The sequence below is a fragment of the Pygocentrus nattereri genome, chromosome 30 (assembly GCF_015220715.1).
Source record: "Pygocentrus nattereri isolate fPygNat1 chromosome 30, fPygNat1.pri, whole genome shotgun sequence".
NCBI lineage: Eukaryota > Metazoa > Chordata > Actinopteri > Characiformes > Serrasalmidae > Pygocentrus > Pygocentrus nattereri.
The window spans coordinates 9,865,113-9,892,675 of NC_051240.1; the positions used below are offsets into that span (position 1 = coordinate 9,865,113).

The 27,563-nt window shown below is 38.0% G+C and overlaps 1 protein-coding gene across 2 annotated transcripts in view; it reads left to right on the forward strand.

Moving 5' to 3' along the window:
• Window positions 1-27,563, forward strand: part of LOC108430011 (voltage-dependent T-type calcium channel subunit alpha-1I-like) — a 362,256-nt gene that overhangs the window by 154,747 nt on the left and 179,946 nt on the right. For both annotated transcript variants that reach the window (XM_017702138.2, XM_017702139.2), the window contains exons 4-5: window positions 2,231-2,364; window positions 26,159-26,256. In XM_017702138.2, the coding sequence (XP_017557627.2) occupies window positions 2,231-2,364; window positions 26,159-26,256 (232 nt within the window). The remainder of the gene's footprint in view (window positions 1-2,230; window positions 2,365-26,158; window positions 26,257-27,563) is intronic.

The following is a 27,563-nucleotide window of genomic DNA, read 5'->3' on the forward strand; positions in this document are numbered from 1 at the left end:
GCCCTTGAGTATTGATGAGCCTTGATTGCCCAACACCACTGTTCACCTGTACTCACTGCTGCTGACCAGGGGCCTCCCATAAACCTTGCTGTTTTGGAGATGCTCAAATCCAGGCATCTGGCCTTAAGTATTTAGCCCTAGTCACAGGTCAAAAGGCCAATGGTAAAAAAACAACTGTTAGCTTACCACCTAATACACCCCAGACGTCGACATGCACCATCATTCCGAGATAATCAACATTATTCATTTCATCTATGAGTAGTCATAATATTTTGGCTTATCACTGTATGTTTTTTTTTACTTTACAATGAACTCATTAGAGACCTGAGCTTATTATTGTTTTGACTGCTGGACCCTGACGCTCAACTAATCACTAAAGCTAATTCTCACTAATAAGCTATCAATGCCCTTCACAGAAAAACAGTGTGTCGCTTAGTCTGTTGATTACCCCTTCTCAAGCTATTAGCTATAGCTACTTTTAAATCAGGGTGTGCCCCCGGGGAGAGGCTGGGGGTGTGTGTGTGTGTGTGTGTGTGTGTGTGTGTGTTTCACGCACAGACGGATTTGTCAATTTAAAAAGGTAATAAATGGTACATAAATGAAAAAAATAGTTAAACACATATTCAGATGCTGATATGAGATCTATATTGCAGTCACGTTTGAGTTTCATTAAGATTCAATTGATGCAGTCTTCTGCCTCTCTCTCTCTCTCTCTCTCTCTCTCTCTCTCACACTCATACACACGCACACGCACACAGACACACGCACACACACACATACGCACGCACACACGCATGCACACAGATCCATGGAGCACATAAGTGGAACAAGAACAACCCCAATCGTTTTCAGAAAGAACAAATAATCCCATTTACAAAACAACATATGTAAAGCGGAGACTTCTTAATCCGTCTGGTGTGTTTAATTAAGTGTTTGATGAAAGGCATGTTTTGATGTAAGCTTATCTGTGATTACATTTCAAATTATTGTTATTACTTCACCTCAGCTTTCTATATGCTGCCATTTACTGAAGGAATTATAACTGGGAAAAAAGACTGATAGAGTAAAGAGGCCTTTAATTAAAGCTGCTCAGGCCTACTCAGTTTGCTGTATTGAAACAAGCATATTTTTACCCTGCACCCCTAAAAACGGGTTCTTTAGTAAAAGTGATAGTCACATATACAGCACTGTGCAAAAGTTAACTACCACCTTTCATTCGTTTAATTTCCATTCAAAGCAGCCATAACTGCAACTTATTCAGAAGATATTTCAGAGGAGATTAGATACAAGATAATCAACTTGTATAAGGAAGGAGAAAGTCAATGGAAAATTAGTGAAAAATAGAACCTAGAATTCAAAAAATGATTTAAAGATACAGATAAAATGTGATGCCTAGCAACCACCTGGAAGACCTGGTAGACCACCAAGACTGTCCTTATCAGCTAAACAGCGTATAAAGCTCTCACCGTTGAGTTTACGTCCATCCTTTCACCACAAGAAGACAACTCAAGGCTATGAGTCAAATTATATGCCGCTGTTAAGAAGCCATTAGGAAATGTTCTGGTGGTCTCAGACCAATAGACTGACCATCCTAGAGTCCAGAACTCAACATCAGTGAATGTGTTTGGATGGCAAGAAGCTGAATTGACAATAAGACTGAGCTTTGGAAGTGTGGGAAAATATCCCTGCAGATTTCTTTGAAAAACTGAAAACAAGTCTTGTAAAAAGAATTGAAGCTATTACCTTTTCCTCGATGCTGAAAAAGGAGTTTATTCTTAATGGTTGTTTAGACTGGAAATGAAATTAAAGAGGCATAGTCTCAGGACTGCAGACCTGTGACAGCCTTTTAAATGCATGAATGTGCTTGGCATGGTTAAATAGCTCTTCTCTATTATGGAGAAACCCTTTATACAAGTTTGCTATTATTGAATATGTAGGGGAATTTTTCTATAAGGGTCTTTGAAGGACCTTTAAAACATATTTCTACATTCTAGCAAACAGGGGTTGATATTGTAACAGGTCTTTTTTTTCTTTTCTGAAAATGTCAGGGTCACATCATATATTGGTATAATTTCATATAATTCCATCAAAAAGTTTTCATCACATTCAAATGAAAAATGTTTTTTCTCTCCCATAAAGTTGCTATTTCAGAGATGAGAGGTTTTGTTATGACATTTATGTGCTTGTTTTTGTGCAAAGCGCCTTTGAACAAACGTTCTCTTTCTCTCAGGCGTTTGATGCAATGATTTACATCTTCTTCGCTGTGGAGATGGTGGTGAAGATGGTGGCCCTCGGAATCTTTGGCCGGCGCTGTTACCTTGGCGACACCTGGAACAGGCTGGACTTCTTTATCGTAATGGCGGGGTGAGTACATTTCAAGTGATTCACAATCTGAGAGGTTTTAAAGCGGATATGAATAGTTTGTAAAGCACTATAAAAATGTTCAGAACATTTTGTACAGAATGATGAACAGAGCTGATATTACACAATAACGGAGTTATAATACATTTAACAAGCAGGATGCCTATAGTCTGAAAAAGAAAGATCATACTTTGAGGCAGATAAGGCTGTGTTTGACTTAATTTGGAGGAAAAAGCTCTGGAATTATAGGCATATGACATGTCTTGTTGATTTTCTAAGTGAAAATAAATACACAGTTAATGCGCATCACATATTTTGGTTTTGATTTTCCAATGTGTACTAAAAATGCTAAAGAAAAAATAATACATTTCACAGAAAAAGCCATATCTAAGTGTTTTCTCTCTGGTTTTATTTAAATTGATTTTCACTTGGAAAATCAACATAATGTAATTTTACGAGGAATGTTCAAATTTTGGCTGTACATTAGTTTCAACCTCTGCGCTTTAGAGCAACAAATTGGGAACAAAACATGCCTCCATGAAAGTACTGCTAGCAGCTAAGCAAGTATTGTTAGCATCAAGCTAACAAGCTAAGATATGAGCGATAGCTGTAGTTCATGATGTATTTGTCTTCTCAAAATAGTGAACTTTAAGGTCAACAAATAATCAACTACTACGTTTGTGTGTTGGTTGATCTACAGCAAAGCTCATTTAAAATGGGTGAAATGGTATTTTATTACTTCCCACAGTGTGAGCCGCCATGTTGCTATGATGTCTAAAGCTAAAACCAGAGTTGAGGACATCTTCCCGGGATTCTGAGTAGGAATTCTCAGTTGATGGGATGTTTTCTTTGGTTTTGCCTTGTCAGAGATTGATAAAGTATGAGGTACAAATACATCCTAAGTTGACAAGACATTATTATAAACACACTGGTGCTTGAAAGCTTGTGAACCCTTTAACTTTTCTATATTTCATCATAAATTTGACCTAAAACTTCATCAGATTTTCACACAAGTCCCAGTAGTAGATGAAAAGAACCAAAGTAAACAAGACAAAAATATTAGACATGGTCATTTATTGAAGAAGACAATCTATACATATCTGTCTCCTTCGTCTGTGCCATGATACACTTCCACAAACGTGTTGTGAAGGTCAGACTGTGAGAGATCCATGTTCTAAAACAGAGTCACTCATGCCTGATTTCCATCCCATTGACTGAAAACACCTGAATCTAATTTCAGCTTCAAATGATCTGCTAATCCTAAAGGTGCTCAGACGTTTGCCACTCATATGTATGTTATACACTGTAAGAATTAAAGGTTCTGTGCGGGTAAATTTTTCATTCATCAAGGTACAAACAATGTAAATGTTCCCTCAAAGGTACAACAGTGGTTTTAAGGTCTAATTATGCACCTTAAATATGTTTTTCCAAATGAAAACTAGATATTTGTACCTTTTCATAACCTAACGTTTTAAAACAGAACAGAAAGTAAAAAGCCTGGAGACGTGATGGTGTGTGCGGAGTCAATACCACACTGTAAAAAATGAGGCATTAAAATTACTTTAAAAAATGAAGGCAATAGTTTGCATGGATCTTTCTGAGTTGAATTAACGTTCTGTTCTATTAAGTAAATGCACCTATCTAAGCCACTTAAATATACTTAAATAAATTATCACAGTATAACTAAAATTACAATTTTGACTCAACTTAACCCCCCCCCCATCAACACAAAATATTTAAGTTAAATCTACTTACGTTTTCTAATAAACTCAACTAAATAAAATCAAAATCAATGACTACAAATTCAAGTTGTCCTAACTGATTTTTTAAAGTTCTACCAACATAGAAAGATCCATGCAAACTATTGCCTTAATTTTGTTGCCTTTGTATTTCATAAAATATAAGCCCACTTAACAACCACTCAAATAAATCAATTTCCATACATCAAATATATCTGCATGTATTAAAAGTGCAAACAATAAACATGCAGCAAAAGGACTTGCATATGCAGTCCTTAATTCTGTTTACATGAAACATAAAATGTGTTGCTTTCAAAAATAATAATATACAAATGTTGGTCACCTGAAAGTCACCATCATTGACTGTGCTGTGCATAACTGCTCTCTTTTTTTTGTTCCCTCTAAAAACAGTTCTTAAATAAAACAGCAGAGCAACATACAACCTATCTGAATTAACATTTGTTATGTGACATGAACAGACCAGTAATATCCAACAAAACGTTAATGTAAACAAAGATTTGAGTCTGGCATGAAGTTTTCACAATAATACTTGAAAAGTTATACCTTTCGGATACAAGTTATCACTTCAATTAGCAGCTGGTGTAATGAAGTCAAGCCAAGTACTTAACCAATAAAAGTCTCAAACTCAAACAAAGCAAAACTCAAAACCATTTTGCAAAGCTGGTGATGACAAATTCCACAGAATCTCTCAAGGCTATATGTTTCCCCTGAACAGGACAGCAAGGGATAAGCTAACAACTCGGTTTTTCAGGGACAACACCTTTGGAGAAAGTTTCAAACCATCAAGTTCCAGGAAGAACTTCTAAAATACTTAAATTGTATCTCAGTGGTTTATGGTACAGCAAATTCAAGGTATTATATGAACCCCAGGAGAGCAGCACATGCCTGAAAACAATTAACAAATACCAAAAGGCTTGCAAATACAATCTTTAAAATTTAAGCTATACTTTATCTTTAAATTAAAACAAACATAATCTACTGCTGAAAACTAAATAATAATCAAATAGTGCTCAGTCCTGAAAGTCACTACCATTCGCTGTGTAGTGCACAAGTTTTCTAAGTTTTCCCCCAAAAAGTTATTAAATAGAACAGAACTACGCCCAATACATCTAAAGTAACAGTTCTCAGCAGTTGTTGCATGGCATTAACAGAGCAGTAATATCCAACAAAAAAACGATGTAAAGATTTTGAGTCTGAGATTAAGTGTTCACCATAATACTCGCAACGTTCTGTGGAAAGAAGTTATCATTTCCATTAACAGCCATTATAGTGAAGCCAAGACAATTAGTTTGATAAAAACTGAATAACTCAAACAACAAAGCAAAACTAAAAATCATTTTGCAAAGCTGGTGATAAGAAATGTCAAAGAATCTTTCAAAGCTACTTGTTCCCCCTGAACAAGACAGCAAGGCTTAAACTAACAACTGGTTTTTCAAAGACAACACCTTCGGAGAAAGATTTAAACCATCAATTTCCAGGAAGAGCTTCTGAAATACTTCAAAAGTATATCTCAGTTGTTTAGGGTACTGCGAATTCAAGGCATATATGAACCCCAGGAGAGCAGCACATGCCTGCGAGATGTTTCTGAAACCAGCCAGTACCTCTTCACCTTCAAGGACAATGACAATGTCTTCGTAATCATCGTCCTCTGTTGCTCCCTGTTTCTTCACAACGATGTTCATCACAAGCTGTGAAAAGTCAGATGCTTTCTCAACTCTGTCCACATCCTATTAATAATATACAGCACATATAACACAGTTGGTAACTATCAGAATTTTGTCTGACATGCTTACAACTAACTTGAAGTCTGTGTTTTTGGACATACAGCTCAAAAACAGGTTGGAAAAGTCCTTTTTATAAGACAAACAAGTCTATTCCACTGTTGTGATGGTATTATTTTGGGGAAAGGAATCTTTGCCATTTTAGACCCAGAGGGTGCTTTCACACCTGCCTTGTTTGGTTCAGACCTTCTGACTCTTCAGTTTGGTCCGAACCAAAAAAGCAGGTGTGAAAGGTGCCGCAAACCATAGACCGGACCAATTTAGTCCAACCAAAAGAGATGGTCTCAGTCCAGATCAACTGAACCATGGTTCAGTTCGTTTGCAGCATGAACGCACCAATAACAGTAAGTTGAGGCAGACTATCATCACCATCATCTATTAAAGAATAGAAAAAGAACCAGTGTTGTGCTGAAATCCGACTCCACTTCACATGCATGTGTCATGGGCCCAACAGACTACAATGGTGATTCCTTTATATACTGTAGCTGTAGATTAACCCTTATACACAGAAATAAAAGCAATCTGAGGGAATCTGTTACGCTCATTCTGCTGCGGGACACATATGCATGCAAAGGGAATCAGAAACCTGGAAAGGCAATTCACCGAATTAAAAACATGCCAACATTAGATGCACGTTCCTGAACTCTATAAACCAATCAACGTTGAGTAAATGGAGATGCAGCCTACACAGGTGATGACAACAGCATGCAGCAATGTTCTCTAAAAATATAATTATTATATAATTATATCAATGGATTATACTACAGTTATGTTCCCTGTCTAAAGGTACTGAGATGTACCCTTGAGGGTACCCACCCCAGTGACAAGAGGGGTCCTGCCCCAGTGAATTGTGCTACATTTATTTCTGAAAGTGTATTAGATCCTTTCCTCAATAAATAAGTGACTCAGTCTAATATTTTTGTCTCATTTGTTTAATTTGGTTCTCTTTATCTACTCTTAGGACTTGTGTGAAAATCTGATGAAAGGTCAGAAATATATAAAATTCTACAGGATTCACAAACTTTTAAGTACCAATGTAGACTTCTGATTGGTTCTACTGTAAAGACTAAAATGTTGAAATATTGAATTAACCTTATAAAGATACATTCTTTGGCATCCACCTCTTCACAGCATAAAACATTATGGAAAAACTTTTGAGTTGGTCTCTATTTTCCCTTTTCCATTTTATATTCTCAAGAAAACACACATGCAGTCAGTTTTCTGACCTTTCACTGTTTGATCTCTGAAAATCCGAGGAGATTCTCTTACCTGCGACAGAGTAAACGTCATATAAAAAGTAAAGTAACATTTGAAAGGAAGAGACAAAAAAACCCAAGTAATTAAGATGCTTTCAGCTTCTTGACTGTTCTGCCACTCAGAGGGAAAGTTCCAGAGAGTCTTCCCCAGTGACCAATCAGACTTTCTTGTATACGGATCCAGGATGAGGTTGCAACGTCTCCAGATGTCATGACAGCTGGGGCAGGATGTGACTTCTATCAAACTTGTAGGTTTTTTTTTGTTGTTTTTGCGGTGTGTCAGCAGCAGCCTGTGTGAGAGACAACGGTTCCGAGTTGCTCTTGGTGGGGTTCCCAGAACACTGCTGGCCCGAGGATGATAGAACAGCAGATTCAAATGAATGGCATGGCAGCTACAGAAACATAATGGAGCAACGTGCAGAACACAGTCTCTAATCCTGGACGACAGCCATATCTCCTATCTGTCATAAACAGCAGCTTTTGCTGTATATTCAGCAGTATTGACATAAACTTCACCAAGCAGTGCATGTTAACCAGGCTGCAGGGCATTAATGGATGAAGTTCAGTTTTGTGCCAGATGTTCATTTTCGCTTGAGAAAGTCAACCCTGAAGGTTTAATTACAAACAAGTGGATTCAAGAAACTCTACAGAGATCTACAAGCTGAAACCTGAAGGAAGTTCTTTTGAGGTATTGGTGTTACTTTAGTGTACACACTGCCTGCCAAAAAGTCTGGGGACAGCTATTAAATGAATGTCTTCTTTTTCACTTTCGAATGACGACACATTATACCAAATATCTTCCCAGTTTTCTTTGCAAATTTGGCAAAGCAAACAAAAGTCATATATTGTGGATAGTGCCAAAGGCCACACATTTTATCTTCTTGTTGCAATATCATCACCCAGCACTCAAAACTTTGGGACACCTTTGGGCCAAAATTGTTTCAATGTGTGCTTTTAGTAATAGTAAGTTTTAGTAACAAACATCTTCTAAGCCGCTTCTCCTTCTGGGTCGCGGTGAGTGCTGCAGCCTATCCCAGCTGTCATGAGGCGGAAGGCAGGATACACCCTGGACAGACCCATTATAGGGTATCCTTTTAGCATTCAGTATCAATTTTTTTATGAGAATTTGCAGAAATATGTTTGTTGCCTAGAAGCAACATTGTACGACAGTGGAATGGATTTGACCAGTGACAAGGCATTTCAGGGAACACAGCTCTATATCATTTTTTCCCATTGTCGCACAATGTTGCAGCATACCCCAAAATGACCCTGAACGCGTTATTAAGAAAAAAAAGTTTTGATATTTAATAATCAGGTCCATTTATGTAAGACAAGTGAATCAAATGTTTTTAATTGGGGTAAATTTTGAACAATGGTGTTAATAACTTATCTTACTAAAAAAGCTGGGATTACGCTCAATCAGGGCATATGTATCACATGTGGTGTAATATATGACCAAAAATATCAGTATAATCAGCCAACCATTTTAGGCTTTGATCTTTAAAGGTTAAAGAAAAAAATAAGAGTGCAAACAATAAAAAATGTCATAAGAAGTAAGCTGTCCCCAAACTTTTGATAGGCACTGTGTGTATATATATATATATATATATATATATATATATATATATATATATATATATATATGTGTGTGTGTATATGTATCTCTACACAACTTACTTTTAGATTGAGAAGTAGGGATGATACAGTGGTGTTGTAACAGTAAATGTATGAGTGGACAGCACATGAGGAAGGTGTTTGAGCAGAGTCCACATACAGCATCTTTAGTGGACTTGTACTGGGTCATGACCTTTTTTGCCCCTGCACCAGCAGCAGCAGACTAGCCAGATGGTGGAAACATCTCAGCAAGCTTTCTGAGTGCCCAGGGGATGGCCTTGGAGCGGATGAGTGAGTGAGTGAGTGTGTGTGTGTCCAGTTTGTGTGCTGTCTCTTGGTGGAAGTAAATGTCCAGAGACGTGGCTTTAAACCAGCCGCAGAATTTAAAGCAGTGTTAGTCAGTAACTAACTCAGGCCAACAGCAGCTCAATTGAGTATGTGAAACACTTTCTTTCTCTCTTCTTTCTTCTTGTTTCGTCTTTGCCTCTCTCTCTCTCTCTCTCTCTCTCTCTCTCTCTCTCTCTCTCTCTCTCTCTCTGTAGTAAAGAAGTGCCTCTCTATCTCTCACCTCCTCTCTTCAGCTGTCTTTGTTTTTGACCTCCCGGTGCCGACTGAAGGTCGTTATGTATGCATGAACCACTTCACACTGACAGCAGGACTATCAGCCTCACACTCACACACACTCAAACTATAGCCCCTCTCTTCTTTTGATCAAATGTCATGTATGACAGCTCAGCTGAAAATTCACCCAGAAATCCTGGCCGGAAAGGAGTCTCTAAATCCTTTAACTTTTTTACCATGCATCAAAGAGAAGTCTGTAAATAAATGTGACAAATTTCCATTTGATGATGAAAATGATGATGAAGATTAAAGCACAGAATATCTGCTCTGAATTGAAAGAATTTTCCTATCTTTTTGGTAAACCGTACAGGAATCATATAAAATCTTACATATACATTGCAGGGCACCATAAGGAATGAGAAATGTTGACATAAATAAAACTGATACGTTTAGTATTTGACTGCAAATCATTTGAAATAGCTTGAAGTTTATAAACTACAGTCTAGTACAGTTTTCCAAGCCGACTAACTGACTCTAGCAACATGTTCTGAATCCAAAACTGAATGTTGTCTGATAGACTTCGATCTGAACTACCCTGAAAAAAATCTGCTATAACCAAAATGTAGCCCAACAGAATTCTGTCTGAACCCGATTGCAGTCCACCACATTTGTGTCTAAACCTGACTGTCGCCCACTAGATTCCTGTCTAAACTTGACTGTACCCCAACAGAATTCTAACTGAACCTGACTGTACCCCAACAGAATTCTAACTGAACCTGACTGTAGCCCAACAGATTTCTGTCTAAACCCGACTGTACCCCAACAGAATTCTAACTGAACCTGACTGTACCCCAACAGAATTCTAACTGAACCTGACTGTACCCCAACAGAATTCTAACTGAACCTGACTGTACCCCAACAGAATTCTAACTGAACCTGACTGTAGCCCAACAGATTTCTGTCTAAACCCGACTGTACCCCAACAGAATTATAACTGAACCTGACTGTAGCCCAACAGATTTCTGTCTAAACCCGACTGTAGCCCACCAGAATTCTGTCTGAACTCGACTGTAGCCCAATAGAATGCTGTCTGAACTCGACTGTACCCCAACAGAATTCTGTCTGAACCTGACTGTAGCCCAACAGAATTCTAACTGAACCTGACTGTAGCCCAACAGATTTCTGTCTAAACCCGACTGTAGCCCACCAGAATTCTAACTGAACCTGACTGTAGCCCAACAGATTTCTGTCTAAACCCGACTGTAGCCCACCAGAATTCTAACTGAACCTGACTGTAGCCCAACAGATTTCTGTCTGAACCCGACTGTACCCCAACAGAATTCTAACTGAACCTGACTGTACCCCAACAGAATTCTAACTGAACCTGACTGTAGCCCACCAGAATTCTAACTGAACCTGACTGTAGCCCAACAGATTTCTGTCTGAACCCGACTGTACCCCAACAGAATTCTAACTGAACCTGACTGTACCCCAACAGAATTCTAACTGAACCTGACTGTAGCCCACCAGAATTCTGTCTGAACTCGACTGTACCCCAACAGAATTCTAACTGAACCTGACTGTAGCCCACCAGAATTCTGTCTGAACTCGAATGTAGCCCAATAGAATTCTATCTGAACTCGACTGTAGCCCACCAGAATTTTGTCTGAACTCGACTGTACCCCAACAGAATTCTAACTGAACCTGACTGTACCCCACCAGAATTCTGTCTGAACTCGACTGTACCCCAAAAGAATTCTAACTGAACCTGACTGTAGCCCACCAGAATTCTGTCTGAACTCGACTGTAGCCCAATAGAATTCTATCTGAACTCGACTGTAGCCCACCAGAATTTTGTCTGAACTCGACTGTACCCCAACAGAATTCTAACTGAACCTGACTGTACCCCACCAGAATTCTGTCTGAACTCGACTGTACCCCAAAAGAATTCTAACTGAACCTGACTGTAGCCCACCAGAATTCTGTCTGAACTCGACTGTAGCCCAATAGAATTCTATCTGAACTCGACTGTAGCCCAACAGAATTTTGTCAGAAACCAACTGTAACTCAACAGAACTCTGTTAGGAACCTGACTGTACCCTGAAAAAAAAAAGAGAAAAAACAAATCTGTAGGATGGCAAAATTATCTTCAAAACCCCTTGTAGCTTGAAAACCCAACTATAGCTTGAAAAAACTGTCCTATCCCAACCTGAATCTGACTACCACTAACTGGAGACCCAACTACTAAATATTTTCAGTGATCATTATTGATAGGTTACTTTGCTGTGACAACGACAACATCATCAGATCCATTTTCACACACTTTAGCCCCATTGATCTGCCAAGTTCTACTAATAAAATGAGTGATTCCAGTGTGTTTTACCTTCTGTACATGAAATATTTGCTTAGTGAGATTAAGATTTGATCTGTCAAGACTATTCAAGTTTTTATCCCTTAGAAACCCAGTAGTTGCTTTATATGTTGTCATTCTGCAGGTAAAGCACATTTGATAGCTGCGTTTTATTTGAGCATTCAAGATGCTTCTGTTCACTTTAGAATTCATTTTGCTGCTGTCAGCATTCACATTATTAGTAAAGACACACGAACCTGTTCCACAGGCCGCCGTACACATACAGATGAGTTGTATTGCTTTGCAGCAATAGCAGTTCCATTTTTTTCCACACATTTCAATCTAGCACAAAATAATCTTCAACTCATTTGTTCAGAGTCCTTCACACTGTCCCCAAATGCTACAAAACTTTTTATGTTTGTTTTAGCGGTTTGACACCTGGCCTTGTGGATTTGCATTGGTTCATATCTTGTGGTAAGTGCTCTGAGGTCAGGCCAACATATTCTTTTCCTTATGGTAAACATATGTGCATCCTGAATATTCCTCTTGATGACTGAAATTATTCTTCAGTCCCTATAGAGGACTTTAGTGGTCTGTCAGGTAGTTTTTTCAGCTGGAAGAATCCTATCAGACTTGGGAGGTTACAGGCAAATCAACCTATAAAGGACAACATTGCTTCTTTACAGTGAAATGGGCAATGCCTAATTGGTAATGGACCAATAATTTAAGAGATTTCTATCAGAATCTACAGCAGAGCCTGAAACACTGTGGTTAATATCTTTTTTCATTACACATTGCAACTTATATTTCATTAGATAAAGACAAGGCAGTTGGTGAGAGTGGATCTTTTAAAAGTTCACTATTAAGTCATCTTTGGAATGTGCTTCAGTAGAAATATTTCATAGGGTAACTTCCCTGTTGGGTCACCAAAAGTGAACAGCTCTCAACTCCAACAACCCATTAATGGCACTGAATAGCACAGAATTTGTGCGGTCATACACCAATTTAACTTTACTCTCTGGAGAGTTTAAAGGAAGGAAAGGAAGAAGATGTGCTAGGCTCATAATACCAGGGACAGTTGCCTTTTTTTTTTTATTTAAAGCATTTCAGAACCCTAAGAAAGGGCTATGAAAGCCCATTCCAGCCAGGTTGTGAAGAAAATATCAGCCCTTTTTTTTCAAATTTCTGTAGTATTTTAAAATTTAGACTTTAGACCTGGAAATAATGGCTGATTTTCTTGAAATGTTTTCCTTGAAATAATAACTTTTTTTAATTCTAAAGTTTTTGATATGGTGAGTCAATCTTTTGAGATAAGTGACATTTGTAAGTAAAGTAGTCATTATTTCAAGATACTAAGTCAAAATGTCAAATGACTTAGTCATTAATTTGAAATATTAAGTCATACCACTGCCAGAAACAACATCTACCTACTGGAAATATACATCCAAAGTAAGTACATAGACAGGATGGATGAGAAAAATGTGAAAATGTGGAATGAATCTGTACATCTGATGAAAATACAGTTCACTGTACAGTACAGCTAATGAAAATTGGTTCACTGGTCAAAGCTCTCCCATTGGGCAGGACTTCATTAGCTGGACTAAAGGCTGTACGCATCAGATTAACTACCATCACAATCAGCAAGCATCAAACACTTCCTAAACATTTTGGTTTCCGGAGATTGGGACCAATTTCATGAGAAAAAAAAAACACTCCAGTAACAAGCAGTAACATGATCAATGGCTTTCTGTTAGATGTTAGAAATGGAAAACAGCAACAGTTCTGCACTAGGCCTCTTTATTCACTGTACAACTGCTACATATAAGGTAAATCACATGCTAACGTCTGCTGCCAATTTAAACACTGAATGTCTTTTACAAGTTTGTATTTAACCTAGAATACCCCAAAAATGTTGATGGGAAATGTCATAAGCTATCATACTATTAGAGTTCTATAGGGGTGCTAGCAAAAAAGACCAATATTGTATAGGTGTTAGAGGAGTTTTGACATTTATGGCTTGAAGTGAAGGCCAAGCTCTAATAATCATGGGTTTTACAATCCGTCTGCCATGATGTGTAGAATACAGGCATGATATCTTTGGCTCCAGACCTGGCTTACAACTCTCCTTCAAAAGATATTGGTCTCCGTTTTGCTATTTTTCTGTCTTTCTTTCTTTTGTGTGCTTGATCTCTGTCTCCCTCAATGCACACCTTACTGTCATAATCTTCCTCCTATACAGTCTTCATATATTGTCTGATGCTAGTGTATAGGAAGAGTCTTTCAGCCTCGTCATATCAGTCTCATCCTGATGGTGAATTACAGAAGAGAGGAGTGCATGCAGACTGAAAGGGTGAAAGAGTTCATCTACACATCGTCATGCTCATTTTCCATTTTGGTTCACTTTATACTGTTAGACTGTGGAGTGAAGATCTGCTCTGTTAGATGCATTTTCAGCCAGAAGAATTTCAGATGAACCCCCCCAAACCAAAATTCAGTAGTGACAATTACTGAATCACTATCACATGACGCTACTAGCATATTGAATGCTAGAAAGTGCTTCCTTTCTTTTCAAACAGCTGCTAATGCAATGTCATACTTGACATGTGTAATAAAGTTGTGGCTGTTGCTTTTTTAACAGCTTGTTGTTACTAGATTATAGGTGGCCATAGCAAAACTTTGATTTTGTGTTTCTGCAACCATTTCTCTGTGGATTTTTCATGTGTGTTTGGGGTCATTATCTTGCTGAAAGTTCCACCAAAGTCTGGCAGAGATAGACAGATTTTTTGTGGAATTCATTATGCCATTATTTCCACAAGAGTCCCTGAACCACTACCAGCAAAACAGCCCCAAAGCCTAAATGATCCAGCTCCATATTTGGCAGTGGGTATCTGGGATTTTAATTGAATGCATGTCCTTGTTTTTTGCCAAACCTAAAAATCATCTGTTCTATGCTTTGGACACTTTTCATTATTGCCCTGATTGTGCTAAGTGGTATTTTCAACTGGTTATTATTTATCATACACTGTTAGAAATAGACATACTACGCAGGTACATGATTCATTCATCAAGGTACAAACAATGTAAGTGTACCCTCAAAGGAACAACAATGGATTTAAGGTCCAATGGTGTACCTTACATGAGTTTTACTAGTGGAAAAGTAGGTGTTTGTACCTTTTCATAACCAAATGTTTTAAAACAGAACATTAAAATAAAAAGCCTGGAGACGAGACGGGGTCTGTAGAGTCAGTACAACTTAGAAAATATCATTTCAAAGGTACAATTATGCTCCCTGACTAAAGGTACTGGGATGTACCCCTGAGGGTACCACCACAGTGACAAGAGGGTTACTGCCCCAGGGACAGTGTTGTACCTTTTTTTTTCCTGAGTGTATGTATCCACTGTATGTATCCACTTCCTAATCTGTGCTGGTCTACAGCTGTTTTACCCATATTAATGGATGAGAAAAGGATCTTACATGTGTGTAGCTTCATATTTATAACTCAATGAAACAGAAAATGGTCCTAGACAATGATGTCCCTGGAGACCCTGGAGATAAGAGGCAAATAAATAAAACTGACATTTTCATCCAGAGATTCAAATCTCTTAGTTTGTATTTAAGATATTATTAAGAGTTCTAATAATTTTGCTCCATATGTTTGTAAAAGAATACATTATTCCTAAAATAAAATAGCACTCTTGTAGGGCGATTTCTATTTGATAAATGGCAAGCAATCTCTCTAAGCAACATTTGAATCATTATATGTATTATTTATTTTGTATGATTGCTGACTGTACATAATATTTTGAAAAGAGGATATTGTTGATTATAATAATTCCACTACTGTTTATATGTAGTCTTGTAAAAAATACACTTTGTACTGCAATTACAGTACAATTTGTCATTAATGTAAACACATGTTACAGCATGAGTACTGCAAATATTAATCATGGTATTTACGTGATAACTCAATGGAGACGTGTCGAGAATTGTTCTGTAATTTCCTCCTGGCACCCTGAATTGAAATCAAGTCAAAATGGTGCCCACCCCTACTATGCATGTATGGAAGGGGGAGCATAGATAAATGAAGAAGGTGTAGATGAGGCAGTCAGGGTGCTAGCTGCTAATTACTCCAGCAAACACTCCAGCTGATTGATGGAGCTTGAAGTGTCGACTAATGGAACAATCTAGCGAGGCACTTCAAAACACTTTAAACCTGCAAACTGTGGTTCAATTAAGGAGATGGGAAAGGGCAGACACGCTGCGCATGTATGCATTTCATGTGCACATGTGTTGGGTGCATGTGTGCATGCCTGCGTTGGTGTGTGGTGGGTGGTGTGATGTGTATGTTTCCTCTGAAGCAGTGTTTTCCACTGGCAGGTTTGAGCCTTGCTGTGTGAGCTGGCAGGATGTGTGAAGAGCGCAGGCTGGAACAGATGGAGAGATTTAATTGATATCAGTCTTGACGTTGGTGTGTGTGTTTTTGCACTTAACTAAATATGTTCGGCAAAAATTAAACAGAAAGGCTTTTCTTGCCTGTCACAAACACTCCATGTGCAAGTGGCTTACAGTCTGAAATCCTCTCTTTACAGTATATACCCAAGAGACTGAATGTATCTTGCGCTGCATTCGAGAAAACTGGGAACTCTGAGTTTTCCAACCCAGAGTATCCTTCTTGTTAAAACTTCATCAATCTGAGGTCGGACAAAAATGAAAGCTAGTGCACAATTAGCGGCTTCGTGCATGTAGAAGCTCAATGGGATTTGGACACTGTTTGGTTAGCATGTTAACAGATTTAAAAGTTAAGCAATAGCAATTCAATGTTAATAAAGCTTGGAAAATGACAAAAAAATCTAATTTAGAAACTGCAGTGTTAGAAACTTTGTGATATAGCAGCAACACCAGTGTTCTCTTGCAAAATTAACTGTGAAAATGAAGCACTGAAGATTATTTCATTACAGAACTACAGTTTGTGAAGTTCAGTTCCCAAATTTTGGAGGATTCACTTTTGGAGATTGCACTAAAAAGCTATTACTACTATGAAACTGGTATGGAAAAAATGTTGATTTGCAACTAAGGAACTGACGAATGAGAACTTCAGTATTTCATTGTTTTTAATTGACTTTCACTAAATATTTACTCATGTGACTGTGATGTTTTAAGACTTATTGAGTAACACATTGAGGCCCAATCCCATTTCACCCCTTGCCCCTACCGCTTGGCCCTTAGCCCTCTGTTTTGCACATTCACGTCTAGGGTTAGGGTGTCCCAATTTTTGCTGAGATGGACAGGTAGGGTGAAGTGTTAGGGCTACATGACCCTCCAAACTGAGGTTTTTCAGAGACTCCAAACAGAGTGTTATCAGAAAAAGAGAAAAACTGGCAAGATGGCTGTGCGAGCGACCAAAGAATACGATACGATAACCACTGTATTTCCTTAGTTTAATGTTGTTTCAATGTATTATGGTCATTTACTTCATAACAAGCACAAAAAATCGCTAATAGCATGTGAATGTCTCAGTAGCTAGCTAGATAACTTTCCGATTCCACCTTAAATAGTCCAGTAGTGTGATGCTTAAGGTGGAACGGGAAAATTCAAACAAGAAGCTGGTGAATAGCTGACTTCAGCTTTGCATCACCAAAGAATTAGTGGTGGGCAATGAAGAATAATTGTCTTATATCCCCTCTTTGAAATCATCTGATGCCCTAAATGTAACTAAAACCCAGCAGTGAGGAGCTGAACTTTTCCCTCCTCTGCAATCACTGAAGACGGGCTGGGTCACCTACAGAGCACAGCTGTTAAAATTTTTTATTTATTTGAGTTGAGTTTTAAATGGGGTGTCACATTTCGTGGGGCAAGATTTCAACCACTACCCTTTGTAACTCAGTTCCAAGGGGTTAGGGTGACACTCTAACAAGGGGTAGGGGTAAAAACAAGAAATTGGATTGGGTCTATCTGTCTGTATTTCTGCTACCTATGGGTTAATTTCTCTTTTCAGCATGATTTAAAAATCTGTCTACTGCCAAATAAATACAGATTTTGATCTCAAAATATAAAAGAAAAATGATAATAAAACTCACAGTGTAATGCAGAGCACCATTCTTAAAAACCACTTGTGGAGAATCTTTTGCCTGCTAAATGTGAGTGAGCGAGTGAGTTTGTTTGTTTGTTTGTTTGTTTGTTTAACATGGTGCTTTGCATCCAAAAATCCTTGTTGACATATGGAGCCTTCCAATAATCCAAGTATCCCCCTTTATTTAGCAGTAACATTTACAAAATACATATTCATACACAAATAGACACAGTCTGTTATTCTATAGGTTCCATTGTGTTGAAGCGATGTCATTGCAACTTGGAAAAGAATGTGAATTAGAAGCTGGAAGGAAATCCTAGGAGAGTTTTCACCACTTGAAAGACAGAAGCTTATCAACATAGAGGGGTACTCAAGTCAGCAACACAAACTTGTGTGTTGAAAGACATGCAGCACAATGACTCAAAATCAAGACTTAACACTCATTAAATTTCAGCTTGAGAAACAAAATGAAAAAGACAAGAAATATTCCAACTTAATGTTTGAGTTTTTCTAATCTCATGCCTAATCAGTTCTGCAAAGTCTTGCGTGTTTTTTGACTGTTGATACTACAGCCATCCATGGTCGTGAGTCCAAGACAGCACTATTGATCTTGCTTTCTCTGGGTAGGGAGGATGTCCCTCACCTGTCCCCCACCATATCCCTGGCACAATGCAGGTCAGCACAGGCATCTGTTGGCTGACATAACAGAGCTGGCAGTTGGCTCTTTCCTCCGAGCACGTTCAGGCAGAATCCAACAGATCTGCAGACCTTGTGATGTTAGTGACAGACACGCAGCAGGGCGAACACTGATTGAAGTATTCCAGTGGTTTGAATTGATGTAAAATGTTACTTTTGTTCATCCAAACGGTCATTTTACTGTGGATTGTTTCATTCAAAGTATCTATTTGAGTTGAACAAACCTTGTTCAATTGCTCATTACCACATGAAGTTGTAATTTGAATGGACAAATCATTCAGCAAAATTACCCAGTCACTTCAGTTTTACAGGTGAATTGGAAGTGTATATGATGATGAGATCAGGAATCAGTGCAGATCAGATGTAGTGCAGAGTAACTGTCCAGTTTAAAGTAAGGCTCCAGCAGAATTGAAACATTGATTGTTTACTTGTCTCTATCATCACTACTTTGTATAGTTTTTATTGTTGTAGATCTGTATGCAAACTATTATTGTCTGCAGTGCATAATTTCTATAATCCATATTGTCTGCAGTGCATAACTGTGCAATATGTAATTATCTGCAGTATGTTAATTCTACAATGCAGAATTGTGTGCAGTACATACCTGTTTCCAATATGTATTTGTCTGGAATACAGATTTTTCATAATGCATAACTGTCTGCAGTGCATAATGTCTGCAATGCATATTGCATGCAGTGTGTAACTGTCTACAGTGTGTAATTGGCTGTAATGCATACTTTCTAATATGCAGAGCTGTTTGCAATGTGTAACTGTCTGCAGTGTGTAATTCCCAGCAATGCTAATTTCTATATTGCATAACTGTCTCCATTGCATATTGACTGCAGAGTGTGTCTGTCTGAAATGCATACTTTCTGTAATGCATACTTGTCTGCAGTGAGTAACTGTCTGCAGTGCACAATTTATTGGCTGTATCCTTGCAAGTGTTGCATTGTTAATAATGCAGAAGGTCTCTATTTTATTGCAAGTCGTTGTTACCAGACTGTGCTGAATGTAACAGTGAACTATTAACTCACTAGGCCTGTCCACTAGAGAAAGTGTGCAAATGGAGTGCACTCACTAAATAAATCTTTCTCATTGTTCTGGATATTCTCCTGCTAACTCTTGTTGATCTTGTCCTTGTATATTTATTTATTTATTTTCATTTGCATTTGCTTTGGGGTCATAATATATTTGTTGTTATTACTGTTGTTTTTGTTTATATGGCTTATGGGAAAGGTGGGAAATGTTCTTCTTCTTCTTCTTCTTCTTCTTCTTCTTATTATTATTATTATTATTATTATTATTATTATTATTTAAATAAATAAAAAAATCTGCCAATATTACAAAAAAAATTCTTTGGTCACAAACACTCATCCAATACCTCATGCTTTTGGATGGTGGCCAACACAGAGTGCATTGTGGCGCCAGCAGTTCTGTTGCCCGGCTACAGATTCAATTTCATGTTTTTATTTTTTTTTCCTATTTTTTAATCACCAATTGTATTGAAAGGGGGGGGGGGGGGGTCTGATTTATGTTATCCTACCATTATATAAAATATGCCTACTTTAGGACGCCAAAGCTTCTGTCCTTGGAGGCTGCAAGCACAATAATTATTGAAATTATTTTTGGAATATGAAATAAGGATTATTTCTCTTATCTTCTCAGAGCAAAGTAGGACTTGCTTTGATTTGCATTGCAATTAGTGCACAGTGTGCATTGTATTAAATTAGTTTTTATTTTTTTAATTCACAAAAGTCCTTCACTTTGTTTTTGGTCATTTCTAGGCACTGAAAGTTTGCTGATCATAAGTTATTAATGACTAAGTTGTTCTTCTTTTTTTTTTTTTAATATTAACCCATTGTTAACTCTATCCCAAGATACATTTTGTATTTTTGTCCTCTTTAAAGAGAAAGTCCACCATTTACTCTGCATATATTCTATATTTCTGCATTATTCATTATCCACAGAGACACACACCAACACACATCTTCTGAGTTATAGGTATTATTTCAGGTCATTTTGAATGATGACCGCATATGAGTTTCTTTAAATGACATGAGTCCACAATCAAAAAACAGGTGCAGGAAATGTAATGTGGAGGGAGTACCAGGGTGGAGCAACAAGCCTGGTAATATAAAGAAGAATAACTTTGTGTAATTGATGGCCTTAATTTTGAAACAGGCTCTAATGTGTATTTGAACATTTAAGGCTAAATTGGTTCATTGTGTAGAATGCCTGGTGGGCTCTTTTAGCTCATTTAATTGAATGAGTTTGAAACTTTCAGTGGAACTCAGGCACACTTGTAATAATTTAACAGGAAACTAGTTTAAATCAATATTTCACAACTCAATAATACTGGAAATCTCACTGCTCTTAGCCTCCTGAGATTCTCTGCATGTCATTCTGATTTCTATTGCAAGAGAGACTAAGAAGACATTCAATTTAGGGATATATTTACTCCAAGCCCCAGCACTGCTGTGTCTGATCCACTTGTACCAGTGCACCACACACTAACACACCACCACTACCGCATCAGTGTCAATGCGGTGCTGAGAATGATCCACCACCCAAATAAAACCTGCTCTGTGGCGATCCTGTGGGAGTCCCCATGATTAAAAAACAAGGTAAAAGGGGGCTACAAAGTATGCAGAGAAACAGGTGGACTACAGTCTGTAATTGTAGAACTACAAAGTGCTCCTATATAGTAAGGGCTTGGGGAGTGTATATAAGGGTGTGCTTACTTTATCCACATAAGGATATTACATTTCTGTTTATTTTAATTATATAAAGAACAACAAACGTGTTCATTTTAAGTGTTATATCAAAGTTATCCATCAACATTGTGTAAATAAAGACGAAATCAGCATCATGATGTCCAAATATGCTGAAAAGGCCTAAATGTTTCATAAGGTTTTCTTACTACTGTACTTCTGACTGTATTTGAAATGTATGTTGATTTAAAAAGCATACAAATTTTACAAGGAAGTAGAAAGAAGATAAATAACTCAAGTCTCAGACTCGAGTCACAAATTTGATGGCTTGAGACTCAACGTTTCATGTTAATGGATTCATTTCCATTTTTCCAGAACTGTAAATTTATTATACAATTTTCTGCGCTATTGTACATTTATTATGCAGCACCATCGTCAGACTCCTGTGCCTATGCATGGCTTATTTTCAGAAGTGAAGTGTGAGAATTCACGTTTTTCTCCATAAGCTAGAAACAAGTGAAGCATCAATAGCTGTAATAAGCTCTCGCTCCACACTTAAACTCCTTACCATTTTTTTCCCAAGCAAGTTAAACAAAAGGAACACAGCTCTCTATTTGAATGGTTTTAAGGGCTTCTGCAATTAAAACAAGCACTATGTTGAATTTATATTAGAATTTTCTGTTCCACATCTGTGCTTACATTGTGATGCACCATTTAAGTTGGAACAGCAAATGTACATAAAAAGCTTCAGCTTCATACACAGATCATCATTTAGTTTTCTGTTGTTCTAATACTTTGAAGGTTTTTCAATTGTTCTTAATGAATAATAATAATTATTATTTTATATATTTATTTGCAAAGTTGGAATGGTAAAAACAGTCGTGGGCTGGAGGTTAGGGATCTGGCCCTGTGACCGCAAGGTTGCCGGTTCGATCCTCAGGGCCGACAGTCCATGACTGAGGTGTCCTTGAGCAAGACACCTAACCCCCAACTGCTCCCCTGGCGCCGTGGATAGGGTTGCCCACCGCTCCGGGCAAGTGTGCTCACTGCCCCCTAGTGTGTGTGTTCACTAGTGTGTATGTGGTGTTTCACTTCATGGATGGGTTAAATGCGGAGGTGGAATTTCCCCGGTTGTGGGATCAAAAAAAATAAAAAAAGTATCACTAACACACACACATATATGTATATACACTAGTTAATCAATTAATATACTACTCAACTACTGTTCACCCCATAGGAAGAACCATCCAGAAGTTTCTGCTGATACCAGCCTGACACCCAGAATCAGATAGGTGCTATATCTACACTCTTGAAAAAATGGTTCTTCAAGGGTTCTTTAGTAGAGAGACTGCTTCTACGAGCTATGAGCAATCAAAGAACCATTTGCATGCTTAACTGGTGCTTTGCATGGTGAAATGGTTCTTCAGATTGCTGGAAAACATGTCATGTATATTTTTGTATATAGTGTAGTATGTTGTCCTATATGCACCAAAATCGTTCTCATATTGTAACAAGCTTGGCATTATAACAATAACAATATACACAACCAATGTTGCCTTCAAGAAACCACATTTCTGCTCTTACATTTAAACATTTAAAGCAGCATGTTTTCCAAAATATTCTCAGATTGTTATTTTTTAACTTGAGTTGAACTTCACATATAACTGAGTGCAAACCAGTGTGCTTGATAAAAGAAATAACCCCTGAGTTTTTTAATTAAGAAACACTGCTTTAGTTAAACTGACACCAACCAGCATGTCCATGCAACCTGTTGCCTTCAATATTTCAACATAAGCTAACATTTATTATTATTATTTCACTAGGGACAACTTTTGATCCCATGTGTCCCAGTGTATCTCATAGAAACAATGTCAAAATATTTAGACAAATATGGTGTGGAAGAAAACTACAGCAATTGGCTGATTTAATAAGAATCTCTTAAAGCATCCCTCAGCACAGTGGCTGAAGAAGCTCCAGTGTTTTTTTCAGCTCCAGCAGCTCTATAAACACTGCAGGAATACATTCAGAAAGGAGAAAGCAGCAGTTTTCTCTCTGCTGCACGTCCCTGAAAAGCTCCAGACCACCCAGTTCAAAGACAGGCCTGAGAGTCACCTCAAATATTTATGCCACCATTCGGAGAGGGACCAGATTAGAAACAGCAGTCCAGCGGTGTCTGTTAGCCTGTGCCTGAAACTGGTTACACAAGTGCAGTGCAGAATGAACAGATAATGTATAAACAGATACAAATACAGATCCAGATTTAACTGATAGATTAAAGTGACCATTTTTGTCAGTGCCTCCCCACTCTTGATTTTCTTATGTGAATGCATGGCTCACATGAAACTGAACATAAATAATAACATGTTTTCCACAGAATAAACACTGTTTAAGTCACATCCTATGTTAACGAGTGTGTAAAATCAAGCAAATAGCCATGCAATCTTCATAGACAAACAAGTGAGAGTAGAATAGATCAGTGACTTTAAACAAGGCACTGTCATAGGATGCCACCTTTGCCACAAGTCTGTTGATGAGTGCTATTTTTGCCTAAATTTCCTTCGGGATCAATAAAGTATCTATCTATCTATCTATCTATCTATCTATCTATCTATCTATCTATCTATCTATCTATCTATCTATCTATCTATTATTGTGAAATGGAGGTATCTGGAGCGCTGATGAATCACGCATTACTATCTGTCAGTCTGACAGATGGACCTGGGTTTGGCAGAATAGTGCTACCTACCAGAATGCATAGTACTAACAGGAGAAGTTTGGTGGAGGAGGGATAATGGTCCGGGGATGTTTTTCAGGGTTTGGCCTTAGCCCCTTAACTCCACTGAAGAATAATGTTTATGCTGCACCTTGCAAATTCATTTTAGACTATAACATGCTTTTAACTTTGAGGCAAGAGTTCCCACACCATCATGACTGTGCCCCATGCACAAAACTAGGTCCATAAACATGTGGTTTGACCAGTTTGATGAGGAGGAACTCCAGTGCCTTCACAGTGCCCTGACCTTGATCCCATTAAACACCTTTGGGATAAATTGGAACATTGAATGCAAGCTAGGTCTTCTTGTCCCACATCAATACCTGACTTCAGTGCATGCTTTTTGGACTAAATGGGCACAGATTCCTGCAGACACACCCCAAAGATCAACTAACTCATATAGGTGTGAGGGATAGGTTCCCACATAGTTTTAGCCATATAGTGTATTATATATACAGCCAGTGGTTCCAAGTTCTGTGTGATTCTAGCCTTTTGCTCTCATTCTTGCTCATACAGCTCAGATTCTTGGTACAGTGGAGGCTTTCAAGGTGAACTGGGACTTCACTTTACTGTTGCTTTTGTTAATTTTCTGTCCATTGTTTCTTTCATAGGTCTCCTGTGAACACTGTGCAGGATAGTAAATAAAGTATTGCAAAGACGTTTGGATATTTCCTTTGTACATTCCATTCGGGAAAGATTTGTACTTTTAGGGTTTTAGAGAGTAACTTAGAAGTAAATAAGTAGTGAGATTACCTTACTAATAAGTAAAGTAATTCAATTTGGATAGTCCACTTTAGATGCTTTGTAGATAGTTACATTCATCTAAATATCCATTCAATTGACCATAAAACCCTAAACCTGACTTCAACAAATAGTTTGTTAACAATTTGATCATCTCTAGATAATATATAGGGGACTATAGTGGACTATCCAAATAAAGTGTGACCGAAGTAATTAGTCATTTGTAATGATCACTATTTGAGTAACTACTTCAACTTGTTGAGTAACTAACAAATACAGATAGTAATGTTCTATTAAACCCTGTTTCACGCAAACAAAAGGAAGGGCAGACAGTCTTGGTGGTCTTGGATGACACCATATGTTTCTGCAGTCTCTGAAGGCCTTAAGTAGTCTGGGGCAGCAGACTGACATGCTTTTTACCCTCGTTACCCACCATGTCTGCAGATCAAATTTACCTGGTCTGCACCGCACACACATACACATTCCTCTCAGGATCCTCATGGTCTCTAATGATGACTGGAGTGTGCCTGAAATTGCTGTGAAATCTGGCTTGTTATGGTTCGAATTGACATCAATTTCTTTGAGCCCCATCTCTTACCTGAAGTAGCAGGGTCCAGTGGAAAGAGCCGGAGTTGGCACTTTTCTCCGTCTGCTGAGCGAATCCACCGGCTTTGAGTTATTAGCTTTATCAGTGCGCTTTCCCAAAGGATGTGGCGTCATCCTATATTTGGAAGACTGCTGGTGGTTAAACCTAACTGAGCTGTAGATTATATATGCATTACTCTGGTCTTCAAAGGAGCGCTGGGAAGCACATCAGTGCATATATGCAGCTGTACTATATGGAAATGTGCAGCAGTGCTGCAGAAGTGGGGCATGATGTGTGGCATGGCATGAGATTATAATAGGAGTTAATACGCTTAGGGAGATAATTGACTAATATCTGTTCCATGTTTTATACATATTCTCTTTCTCTCAGCACACTAAGACATCACTGTCATAGAAGATCTCTAAAAGCTTTGCGGTAGCCAAGCAGCCACTATCAAGATGCATTCTAAGTAATGATATCACGTCTTTGAAAGGGAAGCATATTACATAAATTTCATCTTGAATCTCTTGGTAGGTATATATGAGTGTGCAGTGGTCTGATAATGGCTCTCTGAAGATATTCAGAACAGCAACAGATGATGTGGAATTCTTGATTATTATTCTCTACAGTTCCAATTTTTTTCATATCAGCTTATTACTTATTGACCCTGCAATGAGAAAATCCTTGTGAAAATTTAATTAATTATTCACCACTGTACTCAATCTATATTTGCTTTATGATGTGGAAGTCAGTTGTCTTACATTTGCTTTTTATAGGAGTAAAACAGAAAAAAAACATAGATCCTAAAGGAGGGCCCTGGGGTACACCACTATGACATTTATTGTTTTCTAGCCTGTACTGTGTCACTTATCATGTCTCATAACCTTGTCTTTCTAGGGTTGTGGAATACTCTCTGGACCTTCAGAACATAAATTTCACAGCCATCAGGACAGTCAGGGTATTACGACCTCTTAAAGCCATCAACAGAGTCCCAAGTAAGTTCTTTTGCACATTTCAGATGTGATTCTTTATGGCTTTCATCTTGTTTTGTTTCGTAGAGACACCTTGCACTTATAACTCTGAAATATTATTTTCTCAGCTGCTGTGAATGGTTTATGTGTTTTAGTGTTTGTTTTAGTGTTTGTTGACACAGTCTTGATTTTTCTCTCAGTCGAATAGGCCAGTCCCAAGAAAGCTTGTTGCTTTTTGTCTGAGCTCTGTTAGATCTGTCAGTTCTCTCCTGCTGAGGGCTTGTATTTTGTTCGCAAACTCTCAGAATAAGGTTGTCAGGTGTTGTTCACTCACACAGTTTCTTAAATGTTTCCTTCAATTCGCTTTCACTGCATCTTTTACTGCAGTCTTCCATAAAATAACTTGTTTGAGAATCACTCGAGCATTAATGACACATAATTTGGATAAGATTGCTTGGTTGAATTTCAAGGGTACAGCAATAAAGGCCTGAGACTAAAGAGATAGTAATGATATTTCCTGTTTAACTTGCAAAATAGATCAGAGCAATCATAGTAAGAACTCGCCCAAGAGCCTCCTCCATCAGAAATGATTGCCCTTGACTTAATGTTGATTTGCCCTGAAGTCTCAAGGGTGATTGGATAAGGCCACTAAATCCTCTTAATCTCAAGAATGGTGGGCTTTAACAAGAAGCTAACAGACTTGAGAGACTTGATCATCATGTTTAATCTCATGGTAGGTATATATTAATGTGTAACAGTGTGAATTACAGGATATCCAGGGCAGCTTTAGGTGATGTGGAATTCTTGGTGTGATGGGATGGTATTGGGAAACTTTCTCTTGAAATCCAATAAAGCTTTAATAGAAGAGGTGGAAAGGTGAATACTGAGTGAATGAATATACACAAAAACAAATGGAATGAGAGAAAATGAAAATAATAGATGAAAAGCAGGGAAAACAAGCCAGCTTGGTGTTGGATACTCCCTTGTTCCCAGGAGCGGATTCGGAACAAGATTCTGCCTTTTCTTGTGCTGGAGAGAATGTGTATGTGTGTTTATGTGTGAAAATCTCAGAGTCTTTCTCAGAGATCAAAGCTTGAGATAAGAGGAATAATGTCCTTGCTGTCCTCCGCCTTTACAGGAAAGGAAAAATGGCCCTCATTCACCTACATCTTCCTACATTTTTCCTTAAATTTGTTCTTGAGAAAGGTCATAGGAAAAGGTCAATTTGGATAGTGCACTTTAGATACTTTGTAGATGCTTAATTTACTTTCAAGTTAGATTCAACTAAATATCTGCTAAATTGGAAAACATCCTGGGCTCTAATCCTAACC